The following is a 26,788-nucleotide window of genomic DNA, read 5'->3' as shown; positions in this document are numbered from 1 at the left end:
ATATATAAATTGCCAGTACAATACTGGGTACAGAATGACTGTGGTGGAAATATGCATGGTACACAATCTTATATAAATCAGTGAAATAAAATCGTATTGTGTGAGTACTGTATCTATGCAGTAGCTGCCTGTAATACAGACGTGCAGATTTCTGGTGTGGCCTCTCCATGGCGCAGCAGCAGTGAGCGGCTTCACTGTGTGATCATGTTATCGTGGCCACACACCCACTATACAATACATATACAATTTACTCCAGGTGGACAAACCAACATAACTACTCAGAGAAAATGCCGATCTATGAGATCTACAGAATAATACGACTGTTACTCAGGCACATTCAATGGTCATGAGAAAATGAAGGCCATATAATCAGCAGGTCCTGAAAATGTATCAATATGACACTTACACCTTCTTATTTTACTATCCTATTATATGAAGTCATTATACAGTATACTAGGCTTATATCTACCTTTTATAAAGCGAAGGAAACTTAACACTTAATATAGTTTCAATGCCCTGTGCAGCTTTCCACTAGAGATCTGCTGTGTTTGTCACCAAGGGAACAAGGCAACTCCATAATCGAAACCATTTTGTACTCCATAGTTTGATCATAAATTATCTTTCTGCCAAGAAGTCCCATGAGCCCTGTAAATTGAAGCCACAGAACAGCATACACTCTGTAAGATGCTGTGTTGGTCTCATTATTCTCTCCTAACTCTGTAGGTGCGATCATCACATTTTATATTAGCCAATCATTTTAAATAGCATGGGGTGAAGTTATGTTGAGAGCCCCTTAAAATTCATCAAAACTTTAACATTATGAATTTAATGACTGCAAAAAAAGAAAAATTATATATAGCATAACTGTTTAATTGCTTTCAGAGTGTGATTTCCAAACACCATTTCCATGGCAGTCATTTGCAAAATGTAACTGCTATGTACTATAACTGTACAACAAAAACTCCTTGGTGTTATACCCTTGTGTCCACATGGGCCGGACCCCTTAAAGTACACACCAGCCTCCTACCACTATAAAACCACCCATTCAGTAAATCCAAATTTACAGCTTTTCCCCTAAAATACTCCTTGGGGTATATGTACTGAAGTGCAGGTTTTTAGAAGTGAAGATGTTGCCCATAGCAACCAATCAGATTAGTTATTATCTTCTAGATGATGCTAGATACATGAGTAGAATCTGATTGCTATGGGCAACAACTCCACTTCTAAAAACATGCAAGTTAGTAAATCTACCCTTTCATGTTTATCCTGATCTATGACTCAAATGGATTAGCCATTAAAGGGAGACCCAAACACTGTCTGCTCTAAGCAAATACAAAGTTCAAGTCGTATTGGGACTAAAAAAGTCCATTTCGACAATTTACTAACTCACCGCAAGTGCAGGAGCAATTTATCATTGCTCTGGCATGGAGACAGCTGATCTGAAATGTTTTCTATGAGCAGCTTCACTGCTCCTTTCGGAGCAGTGACACTACTGTGCATGCACACAAGAGCCCCGACGTCCTGTGGAAGGAGCCAGACAGGAGCGGAGGGATCCAAATTGATCTCTCATCACAACCTGGGACTCCTCCTTTCCATAGTGAAGGAGCAGGTTTCGAGTCGCAAGCGGGAGCACTCGACATCTGAAGATGGCGAATACACCCACAGTCAAGCTCCGTATTTTCAAAGCTTGATTAATTCTGTCCCCATACTAGTGTATGAGGACAGCGTGACATTCCGGTTAGCAGGAGATATCTGATTAATGTTGATGACTGGCCTGAACACTTAATTTCTACATAAAATGATTTCAGAAGACTGCACATACTCAGGCATGCACTGTGTGATGAATAAATGTCTCACTTGAGTCCAGCAAGAAAACTGATAGTTTCAATATAATGAGATCTCTTTCTGAGAAACTCCAGGTTCTGGTTATTTAATTTGTTGAAGGACCGCAGCTCTCCTTTAAAAAAGACCAGAATCCACGTCCACAAATCTGTCACTATAAAATAAGAGCGCTCCATGGTGCAGATAAACACAAATTTATTTTGACACAATGTTGCTAACATCACACATCAGCGGTGCAGTGCCCCCCATTCCTTGATGAAAACAGTGTGGGCTGGTTACCACGTGGTATGTTTAAAATACTCCACTGGACATTGCTCCTCACACGCCTTCCTAGGGAACCGTTGTGTTCACACACCCTGCCGCTGGACACTGGTATCAGGTCACTGCTGGTAGAACCACTTCTGTCCCGGTCACGCTATGGAGATAGCCGGGAGTCTGGAGTTCATGTCATAAAGCCCCACCCGGTTCTGCCAGCGCTCTGTCACATCCTGGTCATACAGGCTGCAGTATTTCCCGGCCTGCTAGGCCTCAGACAACATCAAAGCACAGCCTGATTTACTACTTTCTTAATGTTAGAATCCATAGGACTAATGCAAGGATTCATGCATCTGCTAGTAGAAAGCCATGCCTCCCATTTATTGTACACCAGCCAGTGCAACCAATAGCATCTGCACTTGCACCAGCCCCATGCTAGGTGTAAGGGATCCATCAGAAACGGGCTTCCCTTCCCCGTACACATGACTGAGATCTCCCTGAATCAGCCCCTGTATGTCATTTTATACTATTTTATGTAAGCATTGTGACAGTATATCAGATTAAATTTAATCAAATCTGCCTCTGATCTGAAACCAATGTTAAAGATTAGTTTAACATAATTTAATGTTTTGTGTCATTGAGACTGGCTGGTGGGCTATGAGTTAGAAGTGTGGTGTATAATGTGGGGATTGTATATATAGTAATTTGGTGCACTTGGAGGAAGTGATTGGCATATAAAGTCATGGCATTAACCCTTCCAGACCTACACAAGTGACATATAGTCTGGTAGTGATAATCTGTGATAGACCCTAAAAACACTCACTCTCCACTGCTTTTCCTCTTTTCATTGATTGTGCTCTGGAAAATTAAATCCTGTTTTTTTCCACTGCTCTGCCTAACTTCTCACGTCAGCCTTTGCAAACTCCACCTTCCGAGCAGGCAGGCTGTGTTAGAGTAGATGAGATGGTGGGGAACCTTACTTAATGCCATCTCCAGGTGGCGTTATTATTACAGGGTTCACCCCCAGTATTTTTTCAAAATGCTCTTTAGTACATTTGAAGTTCACATTTCCAAGTATGGGAAATGCGATCTGATCAAATGCATGAAATAAGAAAGCTTGGTGGAGTGTTTTTATGAAAACTGCTCCAATTGCATACGTTTAGGGGAAATGAAAATGGTGTGAAACATCTGTTTTCACATTATTTTAGTAAAAAGATATTTAATAAATAGTGCCTCCAACTAAAGTGTCGGCTGCGAGGCTGTAAGTGCCACGCTAAGCCGGAAAACAGCCCCACGGATGGCACTTTACTCGGATTTCAGCTCGCACCCTCCGGAGGGTGAGAGAAGCAATCAGTTAGTCAGCCTAACAGAACGCTGAATTGAATACCTCAAGGAACTCCTTCCCGACACTATTAACAGCTTGCTGAATTGAATTGCTCCCTATTGTTAATACAGCTGTGTTGGATTAGTTAGAAATTTTCTTTTTTATGATTGAATTAGGTCAAGAACTTCTATATCTGAGTGGTTTAGTCAGTTAAGTGGTTAATGCTGCATGCATCTGCAATTGTTTGTGTAGCATTGAAGGGGTAATACTCTGCAAGACATACAGCATCTCCCAGCTGTCCAATATCCTAAAAAAATGTCACTGATATACTGGCAATGTCATTAAAAATGTAAGGTTTTCAACACCACAAATATTTCGAGTACACTGTAGTACCCCAAGTTCACATTATGCCACATAGAAACCCCAGTTCACATTATGCCATTGTGCCCCCCCATGCTGGTGAGGTAGGTTTGTATGGGAGGGGTCTCCTGGGCGATTACCCCATTTACCTCATTGTTAATCCCACACTTTGGATATGCAGGACGGCAGAACAGTCCCCTCAAATTTAAATTGTCCTTCCTAAATTTGGACACAGTTGGAAGGTAAGTGTATAACCTTTTATGGTAGACCTATACCAGATGGTCTAGCATACCAATACATACTTTCCTATCATCCTCCTGGAATGGCTGGGAGGCACTAGAAAATCGGGTGGCGCTCCCAGACTCCCGGAAAGAGGAGCAAGCAAGTCTCTTGCAGGCTAGTGCCACCGGCAACGGCTGCCCCCTTCCTGAGTGATTTAATTTGTATTGAATGACATCATTGTGGCTCCAGCCCCTGCTTCACACGGTGGGTGGAGGGGGCAGCCATAAAGTCAGCATGTATGCTAAAATACAGTATGCATTCATTAATCTCCCATTTTGAAATACTTTTAGTTTTGTAATAGTGCACCTCACACCCATGTAGAAAATTTACAGTACAAAATGTATGTAATAGAAAATAGTGTTGAATAGCCTTTATCTTAAAATAACAATATATAAAAATGTATATGAAAGTCTTTTCATTATAAACACAATGGGACTGATTCGAAGTTGGAAGCAAAGTAATAAAAGCAATTTGCACCTGAACAAACCATGTTGCAATGCAAGAGATGTAAATATTTTTTTTTCATGCAGGGTAAATACAAATTAGTTCATATACACCTAGTGTGTATACAGATTCCGGACTACAGACAGTAATTAGTTAGACAATGTCTAGATAGACACCAGATGTTAGACAGTTAATAGCTACACAAGGATAAAAGTTTGACAGACACACTAAAGTTAGACATGTAAAAAGTTCGACAGGCACAAAAGATCAACAGGGTCAAAAGTTTGACATGAAAAAGATGGTCGACACATTTTTAAAAAAAAAATTTTTTAGCGTTAGGCACTAAGGGGAGGGATAGGGTGAAGATTAGGGCTAAAAAACAAAATTGTCGACCATTTTCATGTCGACCTTTTGACCCTGTCGACCTTTTGTACCTGTCGAACTTTAGTGTCTGACTTTTGTGTGTCTAACTTTTTTCCCTGTCTAGCGTAAATATAAATGTTTCCAGGCGCCTATGTGTATATCATGTGCTGCACTCCTATCCGCAAGGAAAGTTATACCCTATTATAACTCCAACAACAGAAACATAAACCATAAAAATATTGCAGACTAGAGTGCGCTGATATGAACAGAAAAAGTGAATATCATTTGTCATAGAAATACTTCCCTTAATAATATAAAGGATGAAGGAGGATTCAGAGACCTGTGAATGATCCAGACCATAAGTCCAGTACCATAAAAAACATAATCAAAGGGATAGGGACCATAGCGTAATATGTTTTAAACACGACAATTTTTAATAAGCACATACAACCATAGTTCGTAACAAAATCCAAATATCAAACAGAATAAGTATTCTTCTTAAAAAAAAAAAATATGAACTCCAGTTCAACAATATCATATACAGTGCTGGTTTATAAGGTGGGTAATTACCGGGTTTCCCCTTGCATACAGGTATGTAAAGTCTCAATCTGGTGGCCTCCGGAAGCTCCAATTTGATTCCTCTATGGTCGGGGGTAATTTCTTCTCATGGTGTTTGTCCAGCTGCCTCCTACAGTATCCAATCCTCTCCGATTGACATCTCTGAGGTCCTATGGTGTCTATCTAATTACTGTCCATCTCTTATACCACACCCATCTATACACCGCATGGCGCGAGGCGCCGGGAATGACTGAGCCGCTCCAAGAGGTGTAACGAATTTCCATCTTTGCATCACAAATGCAGCAAAACACCTTTTATAGTGTACTAGAGATGCTGGGCTGTGACTTTAACCACACAATAATTAGTTTTAAACACAATGTCAATGGAGGAGATGAACCAAACCTTGGAGAGAAATAAAGTACCAACCAATCAGCTCCTAACTGTCATTATACAGGCTGTTTGAAAATGACAGAAGCTGGTTGGTACTTTATCTATCTCCACTTTATATCTCTCCAAGGTTTGATACATCTCAAAGTCACAGATGAAGCACAACAGAACTTGGCATGAAAAAAATCCATGGCTGCCGCATCGTATCCCTTTGTATACGGATTCAACCTCATTTGCACACAGATGTACAAATGTCACACATCAAGTTGGGTAGTATGTAGTTACCATCCTGGCGGTCGGGATGCTGGCACCCAGAACACTGGTGCCAGAATCCCAACAGCAGTCGGAATCCCGGCTCCAGAATCCAGACCGCAAGGGTCAGGTTTAGGGTTAAGGCGGGTATCCACTTACAGATATACAAACGAGAGCACGATTGTGACATTGCAGTAGTGCTCTCGTTTGTACATCTAGTGATGTGCCTAGGCTGAATGTTCATTCGTTCAGTCCAGGCACATCCCTGCACCTGACTAGATCGTCAGGTTGACCAGTATGTACAGACTATGTCGGAAGCGACCAGCGGGCACGCGCATCTCTGGTCGCTTCCGACATAAACCTGCCTGATGTATGCGCGATTTGCAAGCGATTTCACGATAACGACGTCGATAACTATAATCGCTTGGTTAAATCGCTAAGTGGATACCCCCCTTTAGGCACTACGGGAAAGGTTAGGTTTAGGCTGCAGAGGGATTAGGCTGCCTGGGGGGAGTGTTAGGGTTAGGCTGCGAGGGGGGAATGTTAGGATACTTAACTAGTTGGGTTGTGTTGGGATTCTGTCTGTCGGCATGCCGCTGTCGATATTCTGACCGCCGGGATCTCGACCACCAGGATCCCATACCCAACCCTCAAATTGATCAGTGTAAGCTAGCAATGTAGTTTTGTTGCTTCCAGTTATTTTATTTATGCAAATAAGATGCACATTTTGAGTGAGAAAAATAATATGCTCAACTAAGTCGCCCGGTACCTGGTGCGCCAAGAATCTGCCCACCTGCACTGCAACATGGTTTTACCATGGTGCACAGTTACTTGCTTTTTTTTATTTTTTTTAGCTTTGCACCCATTTTAGAATAAGCCACAGTGTCCATAGATAAATAATGCAAAATCTTAATCCCATCTGACCCAAAAAATGGCCTTTGTGCTCTAAGATATTTATAAATCAACTTCTAATTTTATTGCACTTTGTTTTCATAGCAAATTATATTTGTCTCTCAGGTACTGAATCTGTTGTGGAAGCTGATATCATACGATCTCTTGTTCACATGGGAACGCTCCAGTCAGCTGATGCACAGTGATGACAAAGTTACTTTCTCGGTTCCATTTAAGGTATACATTTCTTTCAGATATGGCAACTGTCTAAAAACAAATATTACATTGTTTGTAAAAGGGTCAGGAAAAGTCATGGTAATACTGGAACAATGTTTCTGTATCTTCATATATAAATATTTTATTTTTAGCTGGCCTTTAATGTGTCTATTTACTGGAGTAGATGTTACAGAGCAAGGTTTCTACATTACCAATAGAACATTTTTAACCCCTTAATTGTGGATTGAGTGGGACTTCTCAATCGCATGTACTCCAGCTTTTGCCTAAAGATAAATATAATTCCTTGGCTGTATATAACTACTAAATGGAATGATTTTCCGGGGCTAAATAACCTTTGCCGAGACAGCGGTTCTGATAGGAGCCTATACCAGCGAAGACATTTGCAGTAAAATAACTTAAACTGTACAGCAGGCTTGGGCAATGTGCATGTGTGGTACATCTGCAGAGTAAAGCTGGCCACACACTAGACCAACTTACATCCAACCAGCCAACTAGTTGATTGGTTGGAATGAAAATCTGGTAACGTATGGGAGTAAATGATGATCAGCAATTTGCTCCTAAATGCCAGAAAACCGATGAAAATGGTTGTTCAGACAAGTTTGTTAAATGTTTGATCTAAACACTTTGTTCAAACAACTGTTTTTGTCCATTTTCCAGCGTTTGGGAGCAAATTGCTGATTGTCATTTGCTTTCATACCTTACTAGATTTTCATTCCAACCAGTCAACTAGTTGGCTGGTTGGACAGATAATCTTTAGATGTGTGGCCAGCTTAAGATCGCAATGACTGGCCAGGGAGGGAGCCCCATACTAGCAAGGATATAATTACAAAACTATTTTTTATTTGACTGAGATGACAATAGTTAAAACTTGTGTAATATGCTCAATATTGTCAGCTTTTTCAAAGGAAATCATACATGTAAACAATGTTTTTATTGTGCTAATTTGTGTCACAAACATTGTAACTACTTATTGTGGTAATTTATTAGTATAATAGTTCTTCTTGTATATCAGTGGACTCCTGAAGCACGGCCTCCGGTGAAGGAGAAACCAGACACAAGATCTGTTTCGTCCCTCCTTGCCAATTTAGATGCATTATCCAATAAACCTCGGCAGCCAGATCCTGAAGATGGGAATACATCACAAGATACAACAGGCTGGCATCCATTCCCAGGTTAATCCTTTACCTCAACTCACTAAATATTGCTGATGGGCCTGATTCAACACTGATTGCAAGGCTGCGTTTGCACACACCCGCTCGCTGCGAGAATATGCTAATGAATGTGAGCAGATGGCAACTGCAGTATTATTCCAAGACGCTCACCAGCTTATAAAGCTGCCCACTTCCCATTACATACATCAGCGAAAACATTGGTAACATCAAGAAACATAGGACCCATACGTAGAGTTGTGGTTGAGCTTCACATGTCTCTCAATTTGCAAAGCTTCCTGTCGCCAAGTAGTGCTCTAGCTGCGTATGCCATTGCTGGGGCTTAATAATGCATGCCCCTGTAACAGCGTTCAAATACACTGGCACGCCTGCGTTCAACCGACCACCCACCCGTCACTACCCCCAAACGGTCACTACCTGTCAATCTGCCATTCCTCTGCATACTCACTGCGATCGCCTTCCGATTTCAGTGGCTGGTTCGCGCACTGCGATGCATGCGCAGATTGTTAATGTTGGCCTTGTGCTCCACCCTGAATAAGACCCAATATACAATGTGTGTTTGCTTGACACTGTGTGCTCTGGAAGTAGAGGGATTTAAAGCTACACGATGTGTGTACTCTGCAATGCTCCTGACAACAGGCCAACATATCTGGCAGCCGGTAGACATTAGACGATCAGTGCCCAACCACCCGATATGTTGGCCCCTGCCACATCAGTCGCATTGTCAGATTTTACTGCATGTAGGACCGGATTGATGAGACTGTGACTGTGACCGATCAGTCTGAATCTGGCAAATCCTTCAAAAAATCGTCTAGTGTGTGCCCAGCATAAGAAGCCTCCTTGTATTTCATTAAATAGTAAACCCTTAAGTGTGCCTTTCTACTAGATGTTTACATCTGGACAGATTCTGCCTTTGTAATATAGGGGGTCAATTATTGGTGGCAATGGGCCCCCACAAAATGTAATTTCTTATTGCCACATATTGTGGTGCTAAGAAATATTTATTTTCCCAACATACAAAAAACAAAAAAATAGCCACTCCTCGTGAAAAGGTTGACAGTAAAATAATAGCTTTGGCTTCTGCAATCATTGGGAGGTGAGGAGCATGGAGGCTACTGGTGATGCTCTCCCCATAGAGTTACAACAGCTAGAACCACATGAAGAACCCATTAACTATTGGAGCTTCGCTTTTTGGAGCTTGAAAATAACGGGGACTGCAGTCTGCAATGTTAGTTTGCCTAAAGCAAAATATCTCCTGTTTTCTGCATTTGTTAAATAGTCATGATCCACTCAGCTTCCTTATGGCTTTAGTGTTAATAAACTAAACCCTTACTCTGTTACCAGGGACAGGGTGTTATCCTGGAGACAGTGCACCTTATATAGATATTTAATATGCTGTTAATTGTTACAGCACATGCATTATGAATTATCTATGTTTAAGTACACATGATGGGGGAGAAATCAATTGGTACATTTTTGTTTCTAGTGCAGAATCCACATTATCTCAATTTTCTCATCATTCTTTTCCTTCATTTAGAAAAAGCAGCCATTAACATACATTGTACCGACCTAGGACAAAGCTTTTCTACCTGTTTGCATTCCTATGGGACAGTTCAGAATTTACCATCTGAATGGCTGGCTTCATAGCAGCAATGGTCTGTACATTTCTAAAATTGTTGGATTTGTATACAAGGGCCTGGGCCAATGATGTAATAGAAAGCATACAGTAACTGGTCTTTTATATCCTTATAGGTGTCTATTAAGATTAGTGATGGGTACAGCCAGAAAAGGGTCCCTGTATAGGAATATTGTATGTTTCCCCTTTTCCACTAACAGCTGTTACTATCTGATATAAACTCCTGCATCTTCATAGGGGCATATACAATTATCCACGGGCTCAGCACAGTATGATAGCCTTGAGCTTTAGCACCCAGAACTATTCAAATATAAGCCCTTTTGCTGTTGTGGTAAGTCCAAGGCTAATTCGAGTTAACCCATAGTATTATATAGGTTAGTGCATTGGCACTGTTGAAATTAATTGAAAGGTTAATTCTGTCTTGGTCTATTCAGCTGTGGTCATGGTTTGACTGTCAATATTTGCAGGCCTCACCAAATGTAGAAATGTACATTGGTTATGATTGGTAATTTCAAATTTTCCACTTGAAATGCAAGGTTCCATTTCCATGTTATACAATTAGCATGAGCAACACAGAGAGATGCTGCCAAACCTGATTTGTGCACACCTCCATGCAATTCAATTGCCAGGGTATTGATCCTAAGGATTAAAGTTAGATGTGTTTGTTTGAAAGTCAACTATAAGGACAATGCCATGGTTCACACAAAGAAGCCAGTGCCTGAGGAAGCAGACCTGTCTGCGAAATGCGTTGCAACTACAAAATTAGTAAGACTTTTTGTTTTATTTTCATGCCTGTTCCTAATGTTTTTATATACATGTCTATATTACTTTTTATGATTGTATATTATGGCATTTCATTCTCTAATTCTGTGATTTGTGAAGTAAAATGAAATTGTCTCCATAAAACCGTGTGGTATAATGATATCTATTGGAATGGACATTCCCTTATTTACAAATAGCTCATTCTTTAGTAAGGCAGATTGCCCAACAAAGACTTTATAAAATTATATTGTGGTTTTAAATTACCCTAGTTAGCACCGGAGAAATAACTTCTTCCTATAGAAATTTGGTGGGGTGGTTGGGAAGCTCCTGTTTTTCTCCTTCTCTGCAAACTACGGTAATTTCTTCCATTACACTGGCGCCAGTCACTAACTTTTCTATGTTCCTTGGAAAGTTAATATGTCACTTCATATCCTATTAATTAATGCCTTAGATGCCTAGAGATGAGCAGTTTGGTTTTGGCTCTGATCTGAAAACATCCACTTATTGGCTATCTAGCTCTCACATATTTTGGATAGCCAATAAAGCAGATCCAAACTTGCGGTAAGTTGGTGAAAAGAACAGTCAAAAACAGTCAAAAAGTGGAAATGGGTTTGAGTGTCTTTAATAAATAGTCATAAAGTACTTGCCTTGCTATTAGCCCCTCTTATACTGTGGGTATAGTAGATAATCTATTAATGGATGGAGTAGTATAAAAGTCCCACAAAATGCTTTCAGAGGTCACTCAAATAAAGAACAATATCCCATGAAAGTGCATTCTACATCACTTGCCAACTTTTATGGAAGGATTGGCAAAATGAACACAACAGTGACAATGAGCTTTAAAGTTCAGATTTACAATGTACAGATTTGAGTGGTCCATAAAAGTAGCCTAGCACATGTTTCCCTCTAGTGTATGTTACAAAATCATGACAATAAAATAGCAAATGTGCAATAGTGATAATTAAGTAAGCACGAAAAATCTGAGGCGTGCCTTTATGTGCAAGGGGTAACAAAGCTGAATCTTCAGACTTGAGTCAGCTCCCATGATTGTATAAAGTTGGACTTTAGTAGGAAACTGCTTGTGTACCTAAATATACACATTGCATCTGGCTTGCACTTTGGACTGAGAAGCAATATATGTAAAATACACATGTATGATGTAAATCCTTTTTGTTCTCTTTTCTCCCCACATTAGTCAGCACTTAATACAGTATAACTTCAGCCAATAAAAGTATTCATCTCCTGATGAGCAGGGGCAGTTTGAGAGGAGGGGGCTAGTGTGCGGTCTCTGTGCAAGAGCCTACTGCACATGCATAGAACTCCAAGACAATGAAGCAGGTGACATTTTAACAGTAATTCTCTACTGCACATGATAAATTTTCAGGAACATGGTGCCCATGCCATTTTCCCAGTGATTACAATGGTGTCATGGGGATGACGATCAAAGGCTTGATCATTGATGGTGCCATTGTTGCTTAGCAGCAATGACATGAAATTAATGGGAAACCATCAATGGTTTCACCCATTGATGGATATCCCTGCTCTGTGACAAACCCAGTAGTGGGCCAATCAGGAGAGGGGGCAGGTTTAATAGTGTCAGGATGGAGCTGAGCTCTTTTCTACCTATGCACGAGCAAGAAAAAAATATGGCTCCCCCCTATGCCATCGAAAGCAAAAGCATAATCTAATGGTGGCAAACACTCAATGGTTGGTTGGCCATCCCTATAGCATTGGTGGTGAGGTAATTATAGGTTATAGGTGCAAGGTGCACCATTATAGATACACCCATGCTGATTAGTATTCTTTTATAGCCTGCGTATTACTATTCAAATTACATAGAAGCACTGCCACACCTGCAGAATAGGCTCCACTGTCTCTATTGCCCTAACACTGCAAATCTCTTTGACATAACAGATGTATTTAGTAAAAAAAGCCTGTCGGGGCAAATGAAGGTTTCTAGAAGTAGATTCCATATTCTAAATTTCAGAATAAAGCAAAAGCTTGGTGAAATATGCCTGCAGCAGACACGTCCTCCCCAAAATAGTTTTGCCCATTAACTGAGACAAGCTGACCTCCCTCCACTCTTTACACAAATTCACTTCCAGGAAGATCATTATTTTAAATGTGTTTAGGGTGAAATGTAACAGGTTCCGGGTTTTGGTCTAGTTTGAAGTTGCCAGAAATCATAGCGAGATTTTGGCAACTGTGGTCTCAAAACTGTCGGATAATAATGTAATAGCCATTGATTTTGAGACCTCCTTTGTAAATTGGTATTTGAGGGTGCATGAAAGAATGTGCAAAGGGCCGCTCTCTCAGTAAGAGCGGTCCTTTGCGTATGAGTGACTTACCCAGAAGTCCCTCAGGCGTTCTTTTGCACATGCGAAGAACAACAAACTCACTGCGGGGGGAGGTCCCTGTATTGGGCTGTGCTTGCTGGATGCTGTTTGTATTTTATGGTGCTCTGTGGGTTGCTGTCTGTCCTATATGGCAGTTACGTGGTAGTGTCTGTACTATATGGGGGACACTAGTATGCAGTCTGCACTTAATTGTCAAAAGTGTTTCTATTTTATGTCATGTGATGAGAGCAGGTCTTGAGCGAGGGGCGGTGTTGGATGAGGAGCACTCTGGTGCTGCCTTCATCCTCAGTGCAGACAGGTGAGCTAGGACCTTCTGGAGCTCAGTGAGAGGTCTGACATTTGTGACTGCACATGCATGGCATCTCCGCATGTGTTTCTTCCTGGTATTCATGCCCACTATACTTGACTCCAAGACTCTCCAACATACTAGCTGTGCAGAGCCTTTACAAACACCGCAATTACACTATCACCACCACTGTAGTGTGTGGGCATACTGTTAACATCTGCCGGTGCAGTTACCAACAAGCAATACCCTAAAACTCCAGGCTGCTTCCACATGCTATAGTTAAATCTGTAATATCTGTGTTTTATGCTATTTGTTGGTCTGTCTGGTTCAATAAACTAGTTAAGCTGAACCATGTGTGGACTAAGTGCCACCAGCAAAAAACACATGTGCAACACTCAACTCTTATATACTTTGTCTAAATGTATTCCCTTGCGGTGGGTAAGTTGTCTAGGGGACTACTATATCCAGCATCACTTCTGCATACCGCACTGTTACACATTGATGCTAATAGGTTTTAGGCCCATCAGTCTCAAGTTAAGTCTCTCTAGTCTCTGAATCCCCATATACCCACTACCAGTACTCTGCTAATAGACTATTAACGTATACCTTTGGCCTCAAGTGTGGTCCTTGGATGCCATAGACTTCACCCACATAGCACTAAGACCTTTTTCATGCCAGAGATTTTATAGAAGGCTAGCTTAAGGACTTGCCACTATCATGTTGCTTTTTAGGCCTGAAAGCTATAATAAATAATAAATCTCAGCAGGATAGGTAGTCTTACATCTCTTGCACACCTGCGATCACGGTTCTGGGTTACAGCAGTCTCCCCCAAATGCCCACCTGCATGACAATGTATTGTAATGCAAAGAAGACACACAAGACTTAATGGAAAGAAACTTACTGGCGTTAATCTAAAATATCTACAATAAGGAATACATTGTAATATAAATAGAGTAAAACGTATAAAAGCTTTATTCCTTACAAATAAACAGGTGCACATATTACAAAATTAATATTTAAACCCAACTTGCGTCTCACAACACGCATGCTTCATAAGCAGTTATTTAACGATCCAGAATGTCATCTGTGTGTGTTTTCGTGTGACTAAAGCTTAATAAATCTGAAACCACTTGCACCGACATGTAATGTTTAGTTTTATAGATGCAGACCACAGCAGGGATCCTTCTGCTCAGGGCATCGCTCTTGCTGCTCTACATGGTGGTGTGCACAGGAGGAGTGATTAATGCTCAGTTGTGGAGATGTACATTTGTCCTCCTGAAGCTTTTTTTTTTTATCCCTGAAACCAGCAGCAAGATGCATGGAACAGGTGTACTGAATGTGTGATTACAGGTGTACTGAATGTGTGATTACAGGTGTACTGAATGTGTGATTACAGGTGTACTGGTGATTACAGGTGTACTGAATGTGTGATTACACAACATAGACATTTCTGTCAAACATTATGTAGGTTTTGATGATTATCATACTGGACCCATCAGTAGCTGTCTGGCTTGGGGGAGAACTGCTTTCATTAGAAACCATGACAAACTAACTCAAACTGAAATACAACAAGGCTGTGATAAGGAACAGCATACCATATAGGAAATGTTTCTTTTAGTATATTAGTCATTGTACAGCTGTGGGAGTTAGTGTTGGTCATTATACATACAGTACATGTAATGGCTACCTTTAAGTCTACATTTTGTGGTACTTACATTTTTAGCATAAATTTATCATAACTGATCCCACCAAAGTAGGTGCTTTGTTTTTGTTATATACACTTTGTTAAAGAATAAATAATATATAGATTGACCCTTTATATCCCAGGTACATCCCTTCAGTTGCAAGTAGAAATGTATCTGAATTAGCTTCTGAATCTGCATTGCCTGTAGTTATGTACTCCTGATTCTGGAACACGTACTGAGCGAAAACATGTATATGCTCAGCAAACACTTTGCTTATTTTTACTTTCCCTGTACCCAGTCCCCCTACCTACTGTAAAAGCATGGAGGAAAGTAAAAAAAAAAACCTAGTTGTGGGCTCCTGTTTAATAATGATACATAACCCCTTTAGCACTTGCTAGGGTGTTAGTTCATCCTTTCAATATTTAACAAACAGTAGTAATGTGAGATTACCGCTGTTCATCACCGCATCATTCTCGCCATCTTTAGATGGCGAAAGTGATGTGTCCCCCATTGCCGGCAATGGGAACCCGGCAGCAACCTTTCCGGCCTCAGCGGTGCCTTTCCAGGCACTGCCGGTTTTCCGCCGGGTTAAAAAGTCATGCACATGCGCAGACAAACGGTCGCGCATGACATAGAAGCTCGTAGCTGGCAGCGATAAGCTGCCAGCAGCTGAGCAGAGGACCCCATCTGACGAGGAGGACATTGCTGGACTTTACTGGTGAGGTACGTAATGCTGAATACCAGTGGCATATTCGTTTGTATCACTGCGATACTAAACAAAATATGCAGCTGGTATTTAGGTTTGTTACTAAATGGGGCACTGTATTAGGAAATGTTATTGAGAATAGTGGTTTAGGTTCTGAATGGGGGCTTGGTATGTATGTATGCACCCCTCTTCCACTATCTTTAGCCCAACTGTAAAGCAGAGTTAGCTGGTCAAAGGGTATGCAGTCGGCAAGCCGGCGGACCTAATCCCAACAGCCGGCTTCCCGACTGTCACATCCCGGCAAGGGTATAAAGACAGGCGTCGATATGACGACGCCTGTCATTAGACATACGTCGGGAGCCCGACACCCGGCATCCCAATCGAAGGGACGTCAAGTGAGACTAGCCATTGAGGGTTAGGTTTAGGGTTGCCGGGGAGACTTGGGGTTAGGCACTCTCCTGGGAGGTTAGGTTTAGGCTAGGAGAAGGGGGGTTAGCATTAGGCACCCCCGGGGGGGACTTAGGTTTAGGCGGCGGGGAAGGGGCGGTTAGGTTTAGGCACTGGGGGGGGGGGAAGGTTAGGGTTAGGGGGTAGAAATAGGTTAGTATATACTTACCTTTGAGGATTGGGATTTCCTCCTCTGCCGGGATGCCGCTGTCGGGATTCCAACCACCGGGCATGGGTCCGGCGGTAAATCATACCGATTCCGGTCAAGGCTCTACCATTTCTAGTTAGGCTCCAGAATTCCAGGAACAATTTCATTCACATTGATGTCACACACCAGTAGCATTTAAGCTGTTCTCCATTTATACTGTAATGTCACAAGGTCATCACTCCATAATCACCTACTCAACCGGAACTTCTAGTGGACTCCTTCATTTTGCGGAGTCCTCTCTAACTAGGGAGAAGTAAGCCTCTATTTAGTGAAATAGGCAGGATGTGGAACGCATTAACATTATCCACATGCTCCTGACGTGCTCGGTCTTCCTGATATTGTGATTTACGTCATTGTGGTAAAGGTGGGGGGCTAATGATGTGAAGTGCCCCACTCTGACCGCTACAGTGACCACCTGTGTTTCTCCTCCAGAAAGTCTCCCAAAGGGGAAAAAGAAAGGTTTGCAAGTATGCATCACCGAGGGCAGTCTGCATCTGCTGAGAGCAGGTGACCGCTCCCTGGGTGATGCAGCTAGAGAGACAGAGCTACATTATATGCAGTATAAACATGATATTCATAGGTAAATAATGAAAATTGTGTCGCTTTTCATTGCAAACATATAGTTTTATTAGATTGTTTATACGGTTTGCCATTTTCATCCAGTTTCTTAGTGTGTTAAATGAGGAGTTTTATTGTATTTGTTTTATGTTTGAGATATAATGAAGTCACAATAATTGCTAAGCCTTTTTCCAGTATGAGCTATATTACCAAATAGCATGAAAGCATTGAATGTGAAGTTTAAAAATATATTTCTCTCATTTCTTATACTTTATATAGGACGTGTGCTAGCACGAAGCCTCAACAAAAATATTCCAAAAGGAGGATGGGCAAGTTACCCAAGTCCTGAGCAATGTGTCCTGCAAATGCTCAATTCACTTCTAAAGGTATCACTTATTTAAATACCTTATATTAGTCCAATATAAATTAAGTATGCAAATCCATACACTGCTCCTTGCCTGCACACTGTGGATTCAGACATTTTATGGGTTGATCCGACAGTCAACGGAATGAAGCCTATCTGTTTCAGTAGGAACTGGAGACATTTTGCACCTTAAAGATGATGTCTCAGTCCTAATACTGTAGGCTGAATATTGACCTCATGTAATGGATGCATCTGCTGGGTGTAGGTGATGGTTACAATATCATAAGACTGAAAAATAAATTGCCATCATTTTTAATTTGGAATGCATATAGATTTTTGTCAGTTCTAAAAGATTTTTATATCTGCAAATAAAATGTTTAGTAGTCTTCAAAAGACCATTTACAATTAAAACACATTCTAAATCTTTTGAGGCTTCATCAATCTTCATTTCTGTTTAGGGGCATGGTCTGCTCAGCTCCTCCTGCAGGCACATGAAGAAAAGTAGCCATGCATGAAAATCAAATGCATTGAATTGAAATTGTTAAACTCAGTTGCTTCTATAAATAACTTCAGCTTTAGCACAGAGAACAGATTTTATTTTGTACACAGAAAAACAGTAACTCCAGTCTCTGAAGACAGCAGACACATTGGTCAAATTGCATAATGTGTAGTAGGAAAACAAAGCAGAAAAATGTTCTTGTTTTGTTTCTTCTGTACATGGTCTTAGTATTTTATAGTTTTGCAATATTCTTTATTTTGCTATTTATATACTCACATTGTTTTCACTAGAGGAATAACAAAAGTCCAACCAATACATTATCTACTCAGGGTCAGAAGGACACTAGTAGCTTACAGTATCTTCAAAGTATATCATATGAATTATATGGGTTGGGTATAAATAGCCGATGGCTGAATTGCCGCTGGTTCAAATCCTAACGCCGGAAGCCTGAAGGTCCAGAATCCCGACAGGTGTGGTAAGTACCCTAAGCCAACCCCTTCCCCCTCCCTCCAACCCTCCCTTATTGGTGCCTATCCCTAAATTTCCCCGGTGTTGCCTAACCTTAACCTCCCCCTTTCCCGCACCCTAAACCTAACCCTCCCTGGTGGATGCCTAACCACCCCCCCCCAGGGGGGGTGCCTAACCCTAATCTCCCATGGGGGTCACTAAATCTAACCCCCCCCATCCCCGGGCTAAGTGTAATACCCGTATACTTACTTTTGGGTTGGTGGGGGTCGGGATGCCGACGTCTGTATCCTGATGTGTTTGGGATAGCAGCATGGGCATTATGCTGGACGTATGGATTTCAGCATTGGCATTCCATTGGCATATTAAACGTATCCAGAATTATACAATATGTATAGGAGTGTCATTCATCAGTGGATGTTCCTCTCTAGCAGGGTGGTTAATTCAATCTTCATTATAGAAGTAGTAGTACTGGCTCATAAAAGCCTAATAATCCTGGTGTTCAGACACCACCAAGTGATTTAGGCTAGATTACCTCAATTTGACCAGATTATGGGAGAAGCATGGAACACTCCAGATTATCTGTTCCAGATTCCAAAAAGACATGTATTTTTACACTTTCCCATAGGTAGAGTGTATTAGGTGGGAAATCCCCCTCCCTACTGGGGATTCTTATGTGTCACCTTCCTAAAGGGGTTACTCTCCAGAAGGTTGTTTGCACAACTCCCCCATCAGATTTTTTCTAGCCCCTTGCCCTCTAGTAGACCCTTCACATTTTGCTAAATTCAAGGGTGATAATCCTGGATTCCTTTAGGTAACAAGGAAGGAGTTATTTCTCTGCTTTTTGATTCAGAAGCTAAAGGGGTCTCATTGCTCTATTCTGAATCAGAAATCTCTCAACAGGTTCATCCATGTGCTCAAGTTTGTATGGACACTCTTCGGTCAATTATGCTGGCAATGGAATCTGGGGATTTCAGGGTTCCCCAGGATACATATCTGCATGTACCTTTGCACTATTCCACCAAGGGTTTCTGAGTTTTGCTGTTTGTCAGCAACATTACCATTGCCCTTTGGTCCACAGCTCCTTGGGACCACATGATATTGACAGTCTATGGAGGTTTTACAACATCTATACCTGTCCACTGCTTGTCTGCAGGAGCAGGGCTGGATAATCAAATTGGAAAATAGTCTTCCCTTTCTTCAACAGAGCAGATGGTACATCTGGGGGTGCTACTGGATTCCTTGGCACAAAGGCTCTTTCTTCCAGTGGATAAGATTTTGGCTCTGCAATTGTGGCTACGCAAATTGCTCCACAATCAGAGGGTATCCATTCACTCAGCAATGCAGGTCCTGGGGTCCGTGGTATCCACTTTTGACGTGGAATAATGCCCAGTTCCGTTCCAGGCCTCTACAATGACTGATTCTCTCCCGGCGGAACAGGGGCAGTATCCCAGACGATCCTGATCTCTTAGGAAGTTTGGTTTTCACTCTCATTGTGGCTGCAAATATCTCAACTGGACAAGGGTCGCCCCTTATGGATTCCAAATGGGGTGCTCCTCACCACGGATGCCAGCCTCCTCAGATGGGGCGCAGTGACAGGTCATAATTTTTAGTGTCCAAGGAGGGTCACCTATCCATAAACATCCTGGAACTTCGTGCAGTATTCAGGGCACTCATTCAGGCACAGGATATACTAAAGGACAGGCCTGTGCAGATACAATCCGACAACGTGACTGCAGTAGCTTACCGCAACCATCAGGGAGGCACTCAGTCTGGCAACCATGGCGAAAATTACAAACATTCTGGTCTGGGCAGAATATCATCTTCCAGCAATCTCAGCAGTATTCAATCCAGTAGTTCTCAACTGGGGAGCTGTCTTCCTAATTCGGCAAGATATACACGCCGGGAAATGGGCTCTTAATCCGGATCTCTTTCAGATCCTAGTAGACAAATGGGACTACCAGTGATAGATCTCATGGCCTCAGGCCACAACCACAAGGTCCCCAGGTATGGGTCCAGAACTAGGGATTCCTCAGCTGATTTTGTGGAAGCTTTAGCAGTGAAGCGGGACTTCAAGCTAGCGTATCTTTCCTCTGACCTCCCTCCTCCCAAGGGTCATCAGGAAATTAAAGCAGGAGGGTGGCACAGTAATACTGATGGCCCCTGCTTGGCCCAGATGCCATTGGTTCACCAACCTTCAGAGTCTCTCCATACACTCCATGGCCTCTTCCTCTAAGGTCGGACCTGTTAACACAGGGTCCCTGCTTGCATCCGGACCTTCCCCTTCTGTCTATGATGACGTGGCTCTTGAATCTTCCATCTTAACAGCCAAGGGGTTTTACTGCCTCTGTAATTCAAACAATGCTTAGGGCCTGAAAGCCTTCCCCTGCCTGCATCTATTACAGAATTTGGCACTCATATTTTCAATGGTGTAGTCATAGAAAATATGATCCTGAGGTTTTTAGGGTCTCATGAGTGCTTGTTTTCCTCCAGGCTTGTTTAAACCTGGGTCGCCGTCTGGCCACCCTGAGTGTTCTGAAGGTTCAGCCCCCTTTTGTGCCTTCGGTAGCTCCATTGGATTTGTCTTTGGTTCTCAGGGCTCTACAGGCTCCCTCATTTGAACCCCTGAAATCAGTAGACCTCAAGTGTTTGACAGCAAAGACCGTTTTTTCCTCTTGCTATCTCTTTTGTCTGCAGGGTTTTTGATTTGGCAGCCATTTCTTGTCACTCTCTATTTTTTTTTATTTTCCACCAGAATAGAGCTGTTCTTTGTACCAGGGCAGCTAACAAACACTCTGGCTAGATGGTTTCGTATGACAATTTCTCAGGCTTACACACAATTAGATCTCCCTCTTCCAATCACAGTGACAGCACAATCTACTCGATCTGTGGGACCATCGTGGGCATTTCATTGTGGTGCCTCTGCTGAACAATTGTGCTAGGCAGCCACGTGGTCTTCCGTTTACGCCTGTGATACTTTTGCCTCTCAGGATGCTGCCTTTAAGCGCCGGATTCTCCTTTTCTGATCAGGGGCGTCTCCAAGGTAATTCCTGTGGACCCCATGGAACCCGAAGAGGAATAGAGTTATGGTATAGCATACCTTTTCTTAACTCTTCTTTTTATTTTTATTTTTTTCTTCGAGGTCCACAGGGCACCCACCCTAACGCACCTGGTGGTTGTTAGGTAATCTTTTTTTTTTTTTTTCTTTTGTATTTCAATGATTCCCTCTTCTTAGAGTGTTTCTTGTGTACATTTGTCCTTCCTTCTCCTCTTCCTTCTCCTGCCTTGGGCTTGGTTATAAACTGAGTGCCTGTAGCCAGGGGCGGGGTATATGTGGAGGGAGGACCCTATGCACCCTGGGAGCTAAAGCTTGTAACTGGTGCCTGGATTACTCCAACCACATACCCCCAAAGGTAATTCCTGAGGATCCTATGGACCTCAAAGAAAAAGTTAAAAGTATGTTGTACCATAACTCTTATTTTTTTTGTGATACACCTAGTCTGTTATGTTGCCACACAATCATATCCTGCAACACTTGTTGGGAATCACGGCTCTAAATTATTCTTGTACAGAGCAGAAGTTAGAGACTTAGGCATTGATGGGAACTGTGATTACCATTAATTTCATTAAAAGCACTAGGTGTCAGGACAGGCTTATTATTATGGTTATTGAATAATTGAACAATGTCAACTATCCATTGGTACAGTGCCTTTAGGAGCCAAATCATTATTGAAAATGGAACAATACTTGCTTAGTTTAACTATGCACTTTTGTGCAAAGAATCTGCCTTCACACCAAGTACTGTTAATTACTTGCTGTTTATCCCCTCCTCCACTCAGCAAGTGTAATAAACGGTCTAAACCTCTCTGCTAGAAGCTCCCCCTAATAATGCATACCTCCAAACTCACGATTACGTCAGAACAGTCTTGAAGAGAGGGGACTGTCCCATTTCATTGTCCAACAATTTGCATGTTTGCCCCTGCCTCACAAAAAAAACCTACATACACACCTCAACGATGTAAGCAATGATCCAACAGAGACTGTTCCACTATCTGATTGAGTGTTTGTACAGTGTGAACACTGGCCAATTATCATTCAGATCTGAATAATTACAGGATATCTTATGTCATCTCAAAATGTTCTGCAGCAAGTCTGATCCAGTCAATGGATCAGACTGCTTTGCACCTGATCGGCCCTGGGTGCAACAACTGTGGGGATAATCTGATGGACGATGGATGAATTAAGAATAAGCTGATCAGCCGAATTATTACACACTGTGTAGCCCACTCCAGTTGATCAGTATATTCTAAATAACCATAGTGAGCAGGTGCTGTGGACACCAGAGGCCGGTGTCTTCGGTGCCCATAGCAATTCAAGTGTGTTTTTTTTTTTTTTTTTATTGGAGCAGTGTTGAGGTGTGTGCTTTGTAAGCGCTAGATATGACCACTGTGATTTGAACACTGCCATATCCCCCTTTGGCTGTGTCCTGATTTAGACATTTCCAATATTTTTAGATATGTTAATGGATGAAAAATGAAAATCATGTACTGTGCGGAGACCTATATAGCAATAATAAAATAAACAACCTGACAGTGGTTATGTCTAGGGACAGGGATGAATTGATAAAAATGTATTTTATAACACAAGTGCTTGTCTTTTTGCATTTCCATAGGAAGCCTGTAAAGGTGGGGCAGCTGAAATAACAAAAATAGAAGATTTGGTGCACTGTAATGTTATCTGCACCCTAGTCAATTATTTCCTTCCTCATACATTTGCAGTAGATGTTATCCTGGATGACAGGTAAGGAGATTGATTGGCGTCCTGCTTTCTCTGCGCATTTCAGTGTTCTATCATTCAGTCTGTGCATATGGTTTTGATTTCTGTTACAGGTGGGCTGTGAATGTGGCTTTGCAGACATTTGAGGCACTTCTGTTCATAACAACGTCTTTCTCCTGTGATGACCTACTGCAGGTCAGAATACACCAGGCTTTATTATCTGCTTATTCAGCCATTTCTAATATAAATGCTATGCACACAGTAAGTTCTCTTCTGTGGAGAGCTGATATACTGTACACCACTATGGTTATTTTGTTCTGTACACATTAACAAAGGTGCATTACTAATAATGCATAATGTGCCACTGTGTTCTAGGTAAGACATCACATTCTAAATAGATCTTCACAAGCAAAATGTAAAAACTACTGAGAGAAAGAGTTGCATACCAAGAGTCTTCAGATAAGAGAGGAGATGCACTAAGTCTTGGAGAGTGATAAAGTACCAACCAATCAGCTCCTGTAATTTTTCAAACACAGCCGGTAAACTAACCATTAGGAGCTGTTTGGGTGGTCACTCTGTCGCTCTCTACTTTATCAGTCTTGAAGGCTTAGTGCAACTCGTCTCTGCTTTTGGGCTTGGTGCCATAATATGTCTGAGTTTATCATATTTAGCATTATCAATGGCTCATCTTTGTATGCTCGACATTTCAGTTGTGGCTTAGCATATACACAACAAGTTGTATTCTAATTAAATATATCAGAGAACATTCACCTCACTCTCCCTGTTGGAGATCTTACTCATTCATTGGTCTCAAATCTCCAGCTTTAATGGGAAATGGCTAACCCTCACATATATAATATGTAAAAGACACATTCAAGAGTTTTTTAAGTTAGAAATATTTTATATAAATCAATCATAACATTTCATATATAGTGGTCATAATATTGTGTTAATTGTTCCTTTGTTATTCTTTATACGTGTTTTAAATTTTTTGTATTCATTGTATTGCATTACTCATATTTATAACCGCGTAATTGTGTCCTGGAAGACTAAGTGTTTCCCAGATAGATAATTAGGAAATTAATTTAATTTCTCATTTCCTCACATACATTAGGCATTGTTAATAATGTCTAGGTAAAGTAGGCAATGAAGATGATTTCCAACTATGCCTAATCAGCCATTCACACAACGCCTAGACATTCTCCACAATGCCTGATTTCCTACAGTATATACAAGGTGTGGCTATTAAATAACTAGACTGATGCTATAATGTTTAATCATATTAAGAACATTTTAACTCCACTCTCCTTCTATGTACTTTCCTTCTGCATCCACACACTGCTGCATACTTATTTCCCATTGGTCAAAGCCGCGCTGTAGCTCATTATCTTTCAGATGTCTCAAGTCCCGTCATTTTCTTCTTTACCTCAGTAACTGATGCAAAACTTGTTTCATTGTGTACAGATTTTACTTTAGGGAAAAGATAAGTCTCACGGTGCTAGGTCTGGCGAGCATGAAGAGTGTTCCAGCTAGAGATGTGTGCTGACCCCTGGGTTTTAGTTTTGGATCTGGAGTGGTTTTGCCAAAATCTGACCTCCGTGTTTTGTTTTCGGGTTTTGGATCTGGATTTAAAAAAAAAAAAAAAAACAGCTAAAATCACATAAAATGGGCCTTTTCTGTTCCTACGCTATTAATAACCTCAATAATATTAATTTCCAGTCTATTCTCAACACCTCACACCTCACAATATTGTTTTTAGGCCAAAAGGTTGCACTGAGGTAGCTGGATGACTATGCTACGCGACACAAGTGGGCAGCACAAACATTTAGGAGTGGCACTGCAATGGCAGATAGGAAGCCAATCGCCGTTATGGTCCCCAGTTGCATGTAGCATGGACCCGGGAGATCCGTGCTACATGCATCTGTGTGATTTGACACAGACCTCGGACGGGTCAGTGAGACCCGTCTGTGCTGCTGTGTATTTCAATGACACAGATGCACGGACCAGGAGATCCGTGCTACTTGCCTCTGTGTCATTGACACAGAGCACCGACGGGTCCGTGAGACCCATCTGTGCTGCCGCAGTAAAAAAAAAATGGTGTGCCCCCCCTCAAAAAAAATCAACCAGCCCCGGGCACTAGTGACCCAGCCCAGTGCTGGGTGTGCTTTAAATACAGGGGACAAATGACATAGGGGTACCCCGTACTTAAGCACAACCAGCACCGGGCTAGTCAGAACCAGCCCTGTTTGCCAAAATACGGGGGACAAACGACGTAGGGGTCCCCCGTATTCTGCGCAACCAGCACTGGACTGTGATCCGGTCCCCGTTCTGGAAATACAGGGGAAAAAAAGAGTAGAATTCCCCTGTATCTTCCAGAACCAACACCAAAGTATTCTAGCGGGGGACTGATGCCACAGCCAGGGGAGCCTTATCACCGGGCCCCCCAGCCACAGTATCAGCCCTGACCACTAGTCAGCCCAGGCCCGGGAGAGCTGGGGACCCCCCCAATAAAATGGTACTCCTCTCCAGGGCACCCCAGGCTGATATCCCTGCCACCCCTGGTGGAGGTGGGTGGCGGGTTGATAGTGTGGTGTAAATAATGAATGGCAACATTGTCTTTACAAGTAGAACTGCAGGTCCCAGTAAGCCTGCCCCACATGCTGGTACTTGGAGAACCATAAGTACCAGCATGCAGGGCATTAAGGGCTCACTAGTACCTGTAAAAAATGTTTTTTTTTTAAAAACCAGAGGACACACAGTGACGGTACAAGTTTATTAAACATACATGCGCACACACACTCGCCCATGTATCCCTGTAGCTATCGGTCCACTTCTCCGGTAAGGTATACATAGGGGACCTGTGAAAAAAAAACCATACACATCATCTTCTACGCAAGGTTCTGTCCTCTTCTTTCCAAGGTAGGCATCCCACGGACTTGGCATAAAAAAAAACCCGAAAATCGCAAACCACGTACTTCCCGAATGACAGCTTAGCAGTGGAATATCAGGTTTTTTGTTTTGTTTTTTTGCTGCGGAAGCACATACTGGTCTCACAGACCCGTCAGTGCTCTGTGTCAATGACACAGATGCCAGTAGCACGGATCTCCTGGTCCGTGCGTGGATCTGTCTCCTTGAAATACACAGCAGCACAGACGCGTCTCACTGACCCATCCGTAATCTGTGTCAATCATGTAGCACGGATCTCCCGAGTCCTTGCTACATGCAAATGAGCACCATTACACTGAATGGCTGAGAGCCGTGACAGACGGCTCTGTCAGCCAATCAGTGCTTTGCCCATTGAAGGCAAAGGCATTTTTTAAAATGGCTGCTTGAGGCAAAATCTCGAGATCCGACATAGGATAGAGAGCTTTTGCCTCAATTTGGGATCTGGGGCAGGAGGAGAGAGCTCTGATCACCCCGGATTCCTGAAGTTCGTGTGGGTTCAGTTCTCAGGGAACCGAACCTGCTCATCCTTAGTTCTAGCACTGCAGTCTGCTTCTCAGCCAAAACTGCTTCACAGAGAGCTGTGCCGACTGGTGCATTGTCCTGATGGAGGATGTGGGGGGGATGTGGGCTGGTGTGATGTCCTGATGGTCAATGTAGGCTGGTGTGTTGCCCTGATGGAGTATGTGGGGAGATGTGGGCTGGTGTGTTGTCCTGATGGAGGATGTGGGC

The 26,788-nt window shown here is 42.2% G+C and overlaps 1 protein-coding gene across 1 annotated transcript in view; it reads left to right on the top strand.

The window, feature by feature from the left end:
- The window catches only part of LOC148538345 (uncharacterized), a 231,790-nt gene that overhangs the window by 43,801 nt on the left and 161,201 nt on the right, over positions 1–26,788 (top strand). Inside the window, exons 3-7 of the mRNA XM_088454387.1 lie at positions 7,085–7,195; positions 8,208–8,367; positions 17,289–17,395; positions 23,010–23,137; positions 23,227–23,308. Coding sequence (XP_088310513.1) covers positions 7,085–7,195; positions 8,208–8,367; positions 17,289–17,395; positions 23,010–23,137; positions 23,227–23,308 — 588 coding nt within the window. The remainder of the gene's footprint in view (positions 1–7,084; positions 7,196–8,207; positions 8,368–17,288; positions 17,396–23,009; positions 23,138–23,226; positions 23,309–26,788) is intronic.

Source organism: Taudactylus pleione, unplaced genomic scaffold (assembly GCF_031769625.1).
Source record: "Taudactylus pleione unplaced genomic scaffold, aTauple2 ptg000040l, whole genome shotgun sequence".
Classification (NCBI taxonomy): domain Eukaryota; kingdom Metazoa; phylum Chordata; class Amphibia; order Anura; family Myobatrachidae; genus Taudactylus; species Taudactylus pleione.
Note: the sequence above shows the minus strand (reverse complement) of the source record. Positions and strands in the feature narration are given on the sequence as shown.